A 12,352-nucleotide genomic window follows, 5' to 3' on the forward strand; every position below is an offset into this window, starting at 1 on the left:
TTGTGACCTCGGTAAATATAAAACCCTGCGTACGGCCCTGCTTATTTTCTATCTAACGAAATCAAAGGTAATTGTGTATTTCTCCGGTTGTGTGCACTTGGGGACTAAACTTTGTATGCACTAATGTGTGAAAATAAATGGGAGCAAAAACGCGATTGAATGTAAAGGTTTGTGTCTCGTTGTTCTATTAAAAAAAAAAAATCAATAACTACCGATTGATTGGCATTTTATCTATCTATCTATCTATCTATCTATCACATATATATATATATATATATAATTGCATAAATAAAATTTGGAGGGAGGACCCACCCACATTTTTTTTGCTTCCGACGCCCATGAAGATCATTATCATAAATGCCCTTGAATGCTACAACCCTGATGCACACTGAAACATTAGAAAAAGACTTTTTGAATGATTAAGCTACAATGAAATGTTTAATGTCTTTAGTCTTTATTGTGTGACATAGACATCAGTCATGTGACCAGACCCACCACAAGATCTATAAACCATAATGAAATGCAAAGCAATTTTAAGAGAGATATTCATAAATTGAGACATAGAATAGGGAAATAATATTCCTAACATACACTCACTAAAGTATATGTATGTTGAACAGTAATTGAAAGAATGATTACAAAGCATTACAAAAATGACAAGATAAGCTCTATGCATTAATGTGTGTATGCCTTATAAAGAGCGTTTAAAGTGTGAAAGAAGCATCAGATCATCTTCAGCTTCGCCATGATAGACTCATACTGCTTATTCCATTCATCCTTTGAAAGTGAAGACGGATTGACCTCCAGGAATTTATATGCAGTCCTAGACTGAATGCTGAAGATGCCCTGTGCTCTCTGACAGCATTCACCAAATCTCTTCCAGTCCTGAAAGATTAAAGACAGCATTAATCACAACACATTCACTAAAAATGTCTTTGTAATTTTAAATGGTTAATTCACCCAAAAATGAATTTTCTGTCATTAATCACCCGTAAGACCTTCGTTCATCTTCAGAACACAAATGAAAATATTTTTGATGAAATCCGAGAGGTATCTGACTCATATAATATAATATAATCAACACTTTCAAGGTCCAGAAAGGTACTAAAGACATCGTTAAAACAGTCATGTGACTGCAGTGGTTCAACCTTAATGTTATGAAGAGACGAGAATACTTTTTGTGTGCAAAAACAAAACAAAAATAATGACTCTATTCAACAGTTTCTTCCAATTTCTTAGGAGACTGACAGGGAAGAGAAGATGTTGTTGATTAGAGTCATTATTTTTGTTTTGTTTTTGCACACAAAAAGTATTCTCGTCTCTTCATAACATTAACGTTGAACCACTGCAGTCACATGACTGTTTTAACGACGTCTTTAGTACCTTTCTGGACCTTGAAATTGCTGTGTTTAATGGGAGATCAGAAACCTCTCAGATTTCATCAAAAATATCTTAATTTATTTTCTGAAGATGAACGATTTGAGTGGAACGACAAGAGGGTGAGTAATTAATGACAGAAATTTCATTTTTTGGGTGAACTAACCCTTTATTCTACATCCCTTAATCCTACTCAATACCTAAACTCAGCTACCTTACTAACTATCAATAAGCAGGAGTTTGAAGCAATATTTAATAGTGAGAATTGGACCCTAATCTAAAGTGTGACCCAACTTTCACCAGAAGCATTTACTCAACCTCTAACTAACCAGTTTTGCGTCTTCAATGGAGTTCAGAAACTCCTCCTTCAGGTCTTCCAGCTCTTCAATCAGTACATCCCCAACAAAGGTCTTCTCTTTCAGTGTCTCCAGCGTAACACCCACTTTCTTCCAGAACTTATTAAGATCAACCAGAATTTGTCGAATTTGATCAAGACACTTCTGGACTTCCTTCAGGTGGACAGGACTGGGAATCTCACCTGAACAAACAACATACAACAGATTATGATTTATGAGAGATCATTGGGAGCCTTCAGGCTGTGGTGAACATGTAAACAGCATGATGTGCACAGAGATGCATTTACATTTATAATAGTCATTTTAAAAGCACAGAGAGACTCTCACCCAGCTGTATTTTGCAATTGGCCAACTTCAGCTGAAGATCAGTCTGTTTGATTTTGATGCTCCACCCTTGGTTTCTCAGACTGTTCTTTTCATAGACGAGACTGTTCAGTTCGGCTTGTTTAGCACGAATAGCATCATCATTATAGCTTCGACAACGTGAGAAAAAGCCCCAGAAAATAGAATAGCCATAACTTCTATTATTTATGATCAGGTAATACAGCTCTTCGGTGCTTTTATCAATTCTTTCCTCAATTGCATTTATATCGCTTTCATTTTTCTTCAGATCCGTTTCAAGCTTGGCCAAAGCATCCTCCAGAGCCTTCATCTCGACAGTGTGTTCCTTTATTTTTTCCTCAGTCGTGTTCTGTTCTTCATACACATCACTGGTGCATGTTTTCACACTTTGGGCTTGATGATCATACCTGAAAAATAGGGTGCATGTACAGTGATATAGTCTGGATTTCACAAGCACAACAACACAGACAATTTTCTCTAAGAAGACCTATTATGCGCTTTTACACAGTCTTGATGTTGTTTTTGGCTTTACTAGAACATCTTTTCATGTTTAAATGTTCATTATTTTTCTTCATTGTTGCAGCTCCTCTCTTCCCAGTCTGTTGTTAAGTTCAGAGTTAGTTCACCCCAAAATGAAAATTCTGCAATTAATTACTCATGTCGATCCAAACTCGTTAGATTTTCATTCATCTTCGGAACACAAATGAAGATCTTTTTGATAAAATCAGACAGCATTCTGTCCTTCCATTCACTGCCTTTGCAACTTGATCTTTGACGCTTCAAAAAGTTCATTAATAGAAGAGGCTTGATCACTTTTTATGATGAACAGATTTAATTTAGGCTTTTACTCACATGTAAACATTGATCGGCTCAACCTACACAGTAAAATCCACAGAGTTAAATCAACTCTGCTCAGAGTACATATGGTCCCTCTCTGAATAGTGTTAAAATAACACTGAAGCAGAGTTAAAGTTAATGAGATAATTAAGCAATTATTTAAGGGATGATTAAACATTGGTGATGAACACCTGCTGTTAACAAGCAGAATAACTGAAGAAAAGAGAAACACAAGAACTACAACTGACTTCAGCCAAAACCATTGAAATCAACTGAAGGTAAAAGACATTAAATCTCTCAAGATATGATTTACTTATTACTAACCCTATTGACTTAATAAAAGAGGTTTAAATGTTGGTGTTTTATTGGTCAATAACTTATGCCACCATCGTGGTGGTCAGGGTTTGTTTTAGTTGGGCTCTTGACCTTTTTATGTTTTTAAAATAATTTGTGTTTGAGCAATTGCAATAGTGTTTCGCAGCAAACACTTGTGCATTGCCGAATCAAAAGACTAAAGGAGCAGTTATTCTGCTTGTTAACAGCAGGTGTTCATCATTAATGTTCAATCATCCCTGAATTAATTGTTTAATTATCTCATTAACTTTAACTCTGCTTCAGTGTTATTTTAACCAAATGTTCTCTGAGCAGAGTTGATTTAACTCTGTGGATTTTACTTTGGGTTGTTTGTTGTGAAATGCAGATCTTCAGTGTTTTCACCTCATCACCATGTCATCCACGGCTATAATGATGTCCTTGATCCATTTTCTGGCTTTCTCCAGGTACGCCACAGCCAGTTTGGGTTTGTTCTTCTCAACAGCTTTTATCAGTATTGGGAACAGCGAGGTGACCAGGTTGGAACTCGTGCCGGCACACTACGAGAAAACAAGGATAATTAATCCACAAGGATAAGTTTCATACAAGCGGCAACATTACGGCAAACTGCAATTCATTGACTGGCCGGTAGAGTAGAGACAGACTCTAAAAGGGAGTCAATCCCGTAGACCTCCATGTTAATAAACTTTACAGCAGAAAAAGATGTTTACAGCCTGGTATATTAATCCTTAAAGTTCTGCATAATTAAGGGAGTGGATATTTGAGTGACAGGTGAAATGTCACTGCTGTCACTAAAAGCCGTTTGCCTGCTGTCTGTTAGCCGTCACGTCACCTCAGCTAATTCCAGCCGCTGAACTTGGCATCTCTGCCGTGTTTGTACTTTTTTCAGGATTATTTCTGACAATTATCAAATAATATGGCTTTCTGTGCAGTTAATGGAGAATATGCATCTCAAGACACCACAAAATCCAACAGCACTGCTTGGATATTATAACTTAACTGCTGTACTATTTTGAAAAATATATTTTGGACGCGGGCTTGTTTGTTTGTGAAAGTCTAATGTATACAATTGTTTTACAACATAAACACTGCTTAGATTGCATAATTTCTTGAAGACAGATGATTGAGAGCAGATCGTTCAGAAGAAATATGATGCAAACAATGGACAATATGGATTGGATTCATCTCATGATCACTATTTCATTACAAAGTTATGATGTCCCGTTTTGATTTTGCGTGTTGTCATTTGCACACCCGACACAAATTACAATATTACTGTTGCAGAAGCATATAAATTGTAAAACAGACACAGTAGATTGACAGTAAACCCTTAGAACTTTCAAATGATGTATAATTTGTTATCTTTATTAATATTTTAGATAGTATCTAAGATAGATAGATTGCTCCTTGAGCTAACTTGATCACGTCAAGCTATGTGGGTGTGGTTTCAGCAACCAGGCACCTCAGCTCCACCCACATCCCGCCTCTTTGCCCATTTTTGGTTATCCAGGAGTGACACGCTGATAAGATGGAGATGGCTGGCTCCACCCATTTTGGGCTTCAAAAATGCTCTCCAGAAAAAACCTACGGGTGTCGTCACGGACGCTATGGCCATGTTTTCATAAAAGAACCATAAAAAACATTTGTTGGCCCAGTGCACTAGTATATATGAAAGATTATTTCCACCTCAGAATAAAAATGTATGTACTTGCAATTTTATAAATACAATTCTGACACTTTTTTTCTCAGTTTCACAATTTTGTTTTTTGTTTATGATGATAATTCACATGATGAATTTGTCTCACCTTCAGCAGAACAGCCTCAGAGGATCCGAACAGCATTTGTGTTTCAATAGCTTGGTCTCTGATCTTACGCTCCAGCTTTGGGAAGCCTCCCAGACACAAGAATGACAGATGATAGAGGAGAGCCGTTCGCTCTGCAGATGGAAGAAGCTCCTGGATGAACTCTGGACTCAACTGAGAATCACTGACGGCAAGTGCTGTGACACCAAACCAAACATTAGTGATGTTCAACAACCTCTAGGGTTCAATCATGGGAGAAATGTGTCATAAAGTTTTTTTATATATGTGCCAGACTTGGTTCCTCTCAGAGTTTCTTGCTCATATAAAATTAAAGAGGTGTGTGAGTTCGCAAGTATGATGTCAGATACTTTAATATGCTCTGGCCCCCTCCCTGTCCACCAGGGTGATGAGATATGTAAGAAGCCAGGCGTTGGATAGCCAGCTTTACCACTGGTGGTGAGTCAGAACCGCTAACTAAAAGAAGCTAGTCTGTGGAGTTTGAGGAGTGAGTAAACATGCCCTTCAGTGAAACTGCAGATGATGTTGAGAGTTACATCAGCTGATGACCATGATTTAATTATATTAACCAAGGTTTTTTGGTTTTATTTAGTAAAACCATGGTTCATTTTTGTAAGTGCCATTCAGACCTCTACCACCAAGCACAAAAGTGAAACTCCGCCTATCATCATGATGTATTGTTTCACCCCTACCACCTATATCAACCAAAAACACATAAATAACACATACTTTCAACATTTACTTTCCTTCTACATTCTGATGCAAAGCAGTTTGGCAATTCTGCTGTAACTCATTCAGTTGGAGTTCACATAACTTTAAGTGCAATGCACTATCAGTAATATTTTGAGAATTTTAGTAGGGTGAACTTGTTTCACTTAGTAAATTTGACTTTGTTTTTACATTGATGGCTTCATATCACAGTATGCATGCTGTCTGTTGCATTTAGACATGCTGGTTGCCCTTGCTGTATCTAAGATCAAATTTGAGGTCTTGAGTAGCATGGATAGAACAAAATGTTCTGTGAGAAATCATTACAGCTTCTTCAAGACGTGCTACCTTGCAGGAAAATTATAAAATGTGTACTACACAGAACTGTTATTTCAGGATAAATGAATACGTTTGAAATGGAAAGTGTCTCACCTGTGGAATTGGCCATGTTTTTTTGTTTTTTTAATTGAGCGTAGACTGGTAATGCGTCCAACTGTAAGGTCTCTAAAAAAATATGACACAAGATGTAATGCAAGTAGAATCAACAATTAAAATTGTTTACAACTTAAAGGGATTGTTAACCGAAAAATGAAAATTCTGTCATCATTTACTCACCCTAAAGTTGTTCCAAACCTGTACACATTTCTTTGTTCTGCTGGACACAAAGGAAGATATTTTGTAACCAGTTTGTAATCAGGCCACTTTGGGGCACAATTGACTTCCATAGTAGGAAAAAAAATACTATGGAAGTCAATGGTGCCCCAGAACTGTTCAGTTTCCCACATTCTTCAAAATATCTTCCTTTGTGTTCAACAGAACAAAGAAATGTATACAGGTTTGGAACAACCAGAGGGTGAGTAAATGATTTCAGAATTTTCATTTTTGGATGAACTATCCCTTTAAGGGTGGATTTACAATCCTCTTCTCTTATGTTATAAAGTCAGTAGGTAATCAGATAAATAGTCTTTTTAATTTTGTACATCTGTTCAGATAATGTTACTGATAATGTCTTATTTCCAAACTTTCAGTTTTAGCTAAGATCATCGCAGAACCATCACTGGTTGTGATCAATTATCCTATTGGTGTCTTGGACAGAAAATAAGGCAGCATTGCGCTTCCTTATTTGTGGATCTGCCAAAGGCATTCAGTGGATCACAAATAGCTGCTGAACAAACTTTTTGGTTTTTGTTAATCAGGTTTTCTTGAGATAACTTCAGGTGTTCCCCAGGGTTCCATTTTGGGAACTGTTTCTGTTTTGAGTTAAAAAATGACATTCAAGCTACACTACAGCTGTATGCAGATGGCTCTATTATTTATTCATATGCTCCCTCTATAGTACAGGCAGTGAAAAAATTTCAGATTGCATTTGAGAAAAAGAAGTGTGCTTAATTGTATTGCAAGTGTACTTTCTGTGTACTTCAAATCTGAGTGTACTTGCAGATAATATAATATACTTAAAATTAAAGGCCACTTAAGTGTACTTAAAGAGAGCACACTTTAATAACAATATTAACACTAAAGTGCACTTTTTTAAAAATGTACTTTGTAATAATGTCTAATTCATTTTTACTCAAAAATACATTTTAATAAATCACTGTGTTTTTGTAGCACTTTAAGGAAGTACACTTATTTTGATGTGTTGACTAATACACTAAAACACATGTCAAATAATTGATTTTAATTTCAGCTTAAGTGTGTTGTCCAAAATTACATGTGTTAATGTATTTTAAATGTGTTTAATCTTTAATACGGTGTGCCTTAATGCACTTGAAATGTATTTTTCTTCTAAACTTCAATACACTTACTTATACAGTACAAATTATTGTTGAAATTTTCATCACCAGCTCCTGCTCTATGAACTCAGTGCCAGTTTTCTGCATAATATTTGACATAAAGTGTCATTTATGAGAGGACTACTGTACTTTATAGTAATGTACTGTACTTTACATCTGTGTACAGAATACTTTCAATGTCATCATGTTGTTCAAATGGTTACCACACTTTAATACTAATATACTAATACTTAATTTTTGTAATGCTAGCTGGTGTAGCCACTACAAAGTATATTTAAAGTAAATTGTAAATAAAAAGTATAATGCACTTACGGTATATTCTGTGTTCTCCTGAAAGACTTCAGCTTTCTTACGCTTACAGACAGCGGTATTTATGCCTCAAACCAGATATCACGTGATGATGTGAAGAATCAGGGATGGATTATGACTTGCAAAGTCCCTGGTGCCAAATTTCCTATTTCCCAAATTTAACTATTTGTAAATCATGAGAAAATTGCTATTTGCTAAGGATCCGGGATGTGTGAGGGAGTCGCATCATACCCAGGAAACACATTTACGTTGTGGCAACATCTGTGGCACGTTGCATTTCTACTATGGCAACAACGCTGTTGTCACAGTGTTATGGGCACATAATTGCAAGACCCCACACGGTTGTAGCAAGGTATTTGCGAAACACTGAGCAACTGCGACACAACGTTCTGACAACCTATTTCCCATTCTGCGTGTGATATTTTGAGGTTAATTTTTAATCATTTAACATTAGATCACTATATAATACTTTTTATATATTGTTTATACTTTTTTTATCCACAGTTTTTATTATACAGACAACATGAAAAACAAGCAATCATAAAAGAGAAAACATTGCACTTTTTTCCTTTTTACACATTTCTTTCCCACATATAACTAAATGAGGAATGAGACAAGGAAAATAATAAGAATAAATAAATAAAAGTAGCCCCCCCCCAGGAGGATTAGAAAATATCAACAGTCTTTGTATACAATTATACTAATAAGATGCATATATAAAAAAGAGGGAAAAAAAGAAAAGGAAAAACAAGTGTAATCAACTATACAAATAGTATGTGAAGATGATAAAGTGTAAATTGGAAATAGTATAAAGAAGCATATACATATATTTTCTGGTAATAGAGGGAAACTGGGGAAGTTGGTTTTGGCAAAATTACGGAGTTGAAAATACCTGAACAAACCTGAAGAATGTAAGTTAAATTTGGAAATAAGATTTGTAAATGTAGCAAAAGAGTTATCAATAAAAAGATCTGAAAAACAAACAATGCCTTTATCTCGCCATCTTTTAAAGGTGTGATCAATACCTGGTGGCAAAAACAAGTGATTATTGCAAATAGGACTTGAAACGGATAGTGACTCCAAATGAAAATGTTGTCGGAATTGTTTCCAAATTTTTAATGACGATAACACAATGGGATTTTTAATATAACTAGAGGGACGCAGAGACAAAGGAGCAAAGACTAGTGCAGGGAGGGAAGAAGAAAGGCAAGAAGTAGCTTCTAGAGTACACCACTTGACCTCTGGCGCATTACACCATAAGAAAATCTTAGAAATATTAGCAGATCAGTAATAAAAATGAAAATTTGGCAGGGCTAGACCTCCGTCACATTTGTTTTGCTGAAGGATAGATCTATTAACCTTAGAAATCTTACCTGCCCAAATTAATGAAGAGATTATTTCATCTAAGCATTTAAAAAAAAGCTTTAGGTAGAAGACTGAAAAAGAAATAAAAATCGTGGCAAAACATTCATTTTAATGGTCTCCACTCTTCCTACAAGAGAAAGGGGCAGGCTGTCCCATCGTTTTAAATCAAGCTTAATTTGATCAACCAAATTTGTGAAGTTATTCTTAAAGAGAGTACTGAAAGGGTGTGAAATGTTTACACCTAAATATCGAAACCCTGCAGGGGAGAAATGAAAGGGAAGGGCGCTTTTAGAAATTTTCTTAGCCATATCATTTATGGGGAAACATTCGCTTTTCGTAAAGTTTAATTTGTAACCTGAAAAAGAGACAAAGGTGTCAAGCAAGTGCATGATCTCATTCACACAGCCAACTGGATCTTGAACATACAACAACAAGTCATATATAGAGATATATAGAGAAACCCGATGTTCCGTGCCACCCCTATGAATCCCACATATAGACGGAGATGTTTTTAAGGCGATGGCTAAAGCAAAGAGCAGAGGAGACAGAGGGCAACCCTGCCGTGTCCCGCGGGAGAGGGGAAAGAATGATGAACTATCAGCATTAGTTTTAACACTTGCAGAGGGAGCAGAGTATGAGGTGAATCCATGAAATAATATTATTCCCAAAACCAAAATGTTTTAATACAGTAAATAAATAATTCCATTCGACACAGTCAAATGCTTTTTCAGCATCAAGGGAAATAATAATTTCAGACTTAGTAGAAAGAGATGGACTAAAAAGAATGTTTAGAATATTAGATGACATCTGACATCCCCTAATAAACCCAGTCTGATCCTCAGATATAATATCGGGAAGACGCACTTTGCCAGCACCTTTGCTAGAATTTGTACATCAGCATTAAATAAACTGATAGGTCTATAGCTACTGCATAAAGTTGGGTCTTTTTTTTTTTTTTTTTTTTAATAGAAGGGAGATAGATGCTTGATTCAATGAGGCTGGGAGAAAACCATGGGGCTAACTGCACTGAGAATTTCTTATAAAAATCTAAGGGGAAGCCATCAGGCCCTGGAAAAATGAAAATACTTTATCAGAAGGATGGAAAAAACACCAGGGGTCTACACAGCCTATTTGGTTTGTCAGTGAAATTAAAGACCTGGACATAGTGGAAGATGATGTAGATTTAGTCACAGATTTATCAAGATTATCATCGATAACACAGTTGAGGTCCTCTCCAAAAATAAGGTGATGGGTATGATTTGGATTTGGGATTTTTGAGAAAAGCATGGACATAAAAGTAGGGTTGTCCCAATTCGGGGCATATACATTAACTAAAACTACAGGGGTATGGAAAAGAACACCTCTGACAATTACAAAGCGTCCTTCATCACTTAATTATCTCATTAACTCTGACACTGCTTCAATGGTACTTTAACTCAGTAGTGCGCAAACAGATGAACACTAAGCAGTGTTATATATTGCCTGGGCATACTATTAGATAAATATTACCTATTTCATTTAGATATGACTTACAAATATGAATCACATTAAGTTTATTAGTTTGTTTATGTAAAAACCATGTAATCCAAATGGATGGAAATGTTATATGTAATTCAATTACATAAAACTTATGTTTAGCCTGAAATATTTTTTTGAGTGTAATTCAACTTTATTAAAACTCTGCATATGATATTTTAATCTATCCTTCAAAAGGTATGCATTTATAAAAGCATGTAGTATATGTGATAGCATATTAGATATATTTAGTTCAATAAATAAAAAATAATCAGTAAAGGCAGTTCAGAACATTTATTAAACAAAACAGGGCTCTGTACAGTGCTGACAGGTGAGCATAATCGAAGGCTGGGTGTAAAGTTTGTTAACCAGAATGAGTCCAGGAAAGATCAACAAAACCAGAGGAGAGATGCAAGTGCAGAAACCACCAGAGAGGGTTTGCACTGCTGGCAAGCAGACATTAGAAATTAGTCTTCTCAAAAGGTCCTGTGCACATGATCTCAAAATGGTAAAATGCTGATTATTTTTCATAAAAGACTCTATTTATCTTACCTTCAAATTGATGAGGCACCCTATGTCCTTCACTCTTGTCATCCCTGTTTGGTGTGTTGTAGAAATCTAAAAGGAATATTTCATGTTAATAACAATTTTTTTCATCTAATGGTTATGCACTACTAGCTGTCTGGTGGATCCAAAATGCTCAATATTCATATTCATGCATTTTATTCATATTTCATGTTAATCATTTTATTATTTATGGCTTATGATTTATCAACATTATCTTTGATTTCATACATTCATGTACTACTCCATATATTAATCCTCATCATATTTTACTCTTTATTGTACTCATTTATGGTTATTCTTCTTTTATCTTTAAGAGTATGTATGCTTGCTCTATTCAACCGTTCTTTAAAGTGTTTCAGTGTTCAGGTCATGTCGACACGTTTGTGGTTAGATATTGGACGTCTGCCAAGTACTGCAGAAGCAATGATGTTTTCAGAATTTGGTGTAACACTTTACAATAATGTTTCATTAGACAACATTGGTTAACTAAATCAGTTAAAATGAAGCAACATCACTTTGTAACTTTAGTTCAAAACAGTTAGCGTTGACACATCAACATTGTTTCTATGATTACATGCTATCTGCCGAAATCCTGCATTACAACATATTCTGATGTGTTATTGATGAACTATGATCTCCAGAACATGCTCCTGAGGTAATTTCATGTGCCAACAAAGCATACTGGAGGTGTCATTACTTTATTATTTCATTACTTCTCACAGTTACCTGGCGGGCATGTAATATTTCAACAATAACACATCAGAATATGTTGTAAAGCATGATTTCATTAGAGAATGAGTTTCTCCAGCCCTCTTTGTGCTCGTTCTTTTGAGAACCTTTGAAATAATAAAGTAATGAGAGTCCAGTATGGTCTGTTGGCACATATAGTTGCCTGTGAGGGCATGTTCTGGGGATTATATTTCATTAATAATACATCAGAATATGTTGTAATGCAGGATTTTATCAGACACTGAATTTATATATAACTTTACATGCTCGTTTTTTAAGAACGTTTGAAATAATAAAGTAA

At 35.5% G+C, this 12,352-nt stretch overlaps 1 protein-coding gene across 1 annotated transcript; it reads right to left on the reverse strand.

Moving 5' to 3' along the window:
- Positions 1-437: 437 nt before the first annotated feature.
- On the reverse strand, positions 438-8,018 carry LOC125258079. Its single transcript, XM_048174907.1, has 7 exons — positions 7,879-8,018; positions 6,206-6,277; positions 5,051-5,244; positions 3,630-3,784; positions 2,061-2,482; positions 1,707-1,915; positions 438-885 (listed from the first exon to the last, which is right to left on the reverse strand). Exons 2-7 carry the CDS (start codon positions 6,219-6,221, stop codon positions 724-726), a joined length of 1,158 nt encoding a protein of 385 aa, XP_048030864.1. The 5' UTR covers positions 6,222-6,277; positions 7,879-8,018; the 3' UTR covers positions 438-723.
- Between the last annotated feature and the right edge of the window lie 4,334 nt (positions 8,019-12,352).

This window comes from Megalobrama amblycephala, linkage group LG22, assembly GCF_018812025.1.
Source record: "Megalobrama amblycephala isolate DHTTF-2021 linkage group LG22, ASM1881202v1, whole genome shotgun sequence".
In the NCBI taxonomy this organism is placed as follows: Eukaryota; Metazoa; Chordata; class Actinopteri; order Cypriniformes; family Xenocyprididae; genus Megalobrama; species Megalobrama amblycephala.

Coding starts and splice junctions, on each gene's coding strand:
- LOC125258079 (XM_048174907.1), bottom strand. Junction 2,483..3,629: donor GTGGATGACATGGTGATGAG/GTGAAAACACTG, acceptor CCTATTTTTCAG/GTATGATCATCAAGCCCAAA. Junction 1,916..2,060: donor CAATTGCAAAATACAGCTGG/GTGAGAGTCTCT, acceptor TTGTTTGTTCAG/GTGAGATTCCCAGTCCTGTC.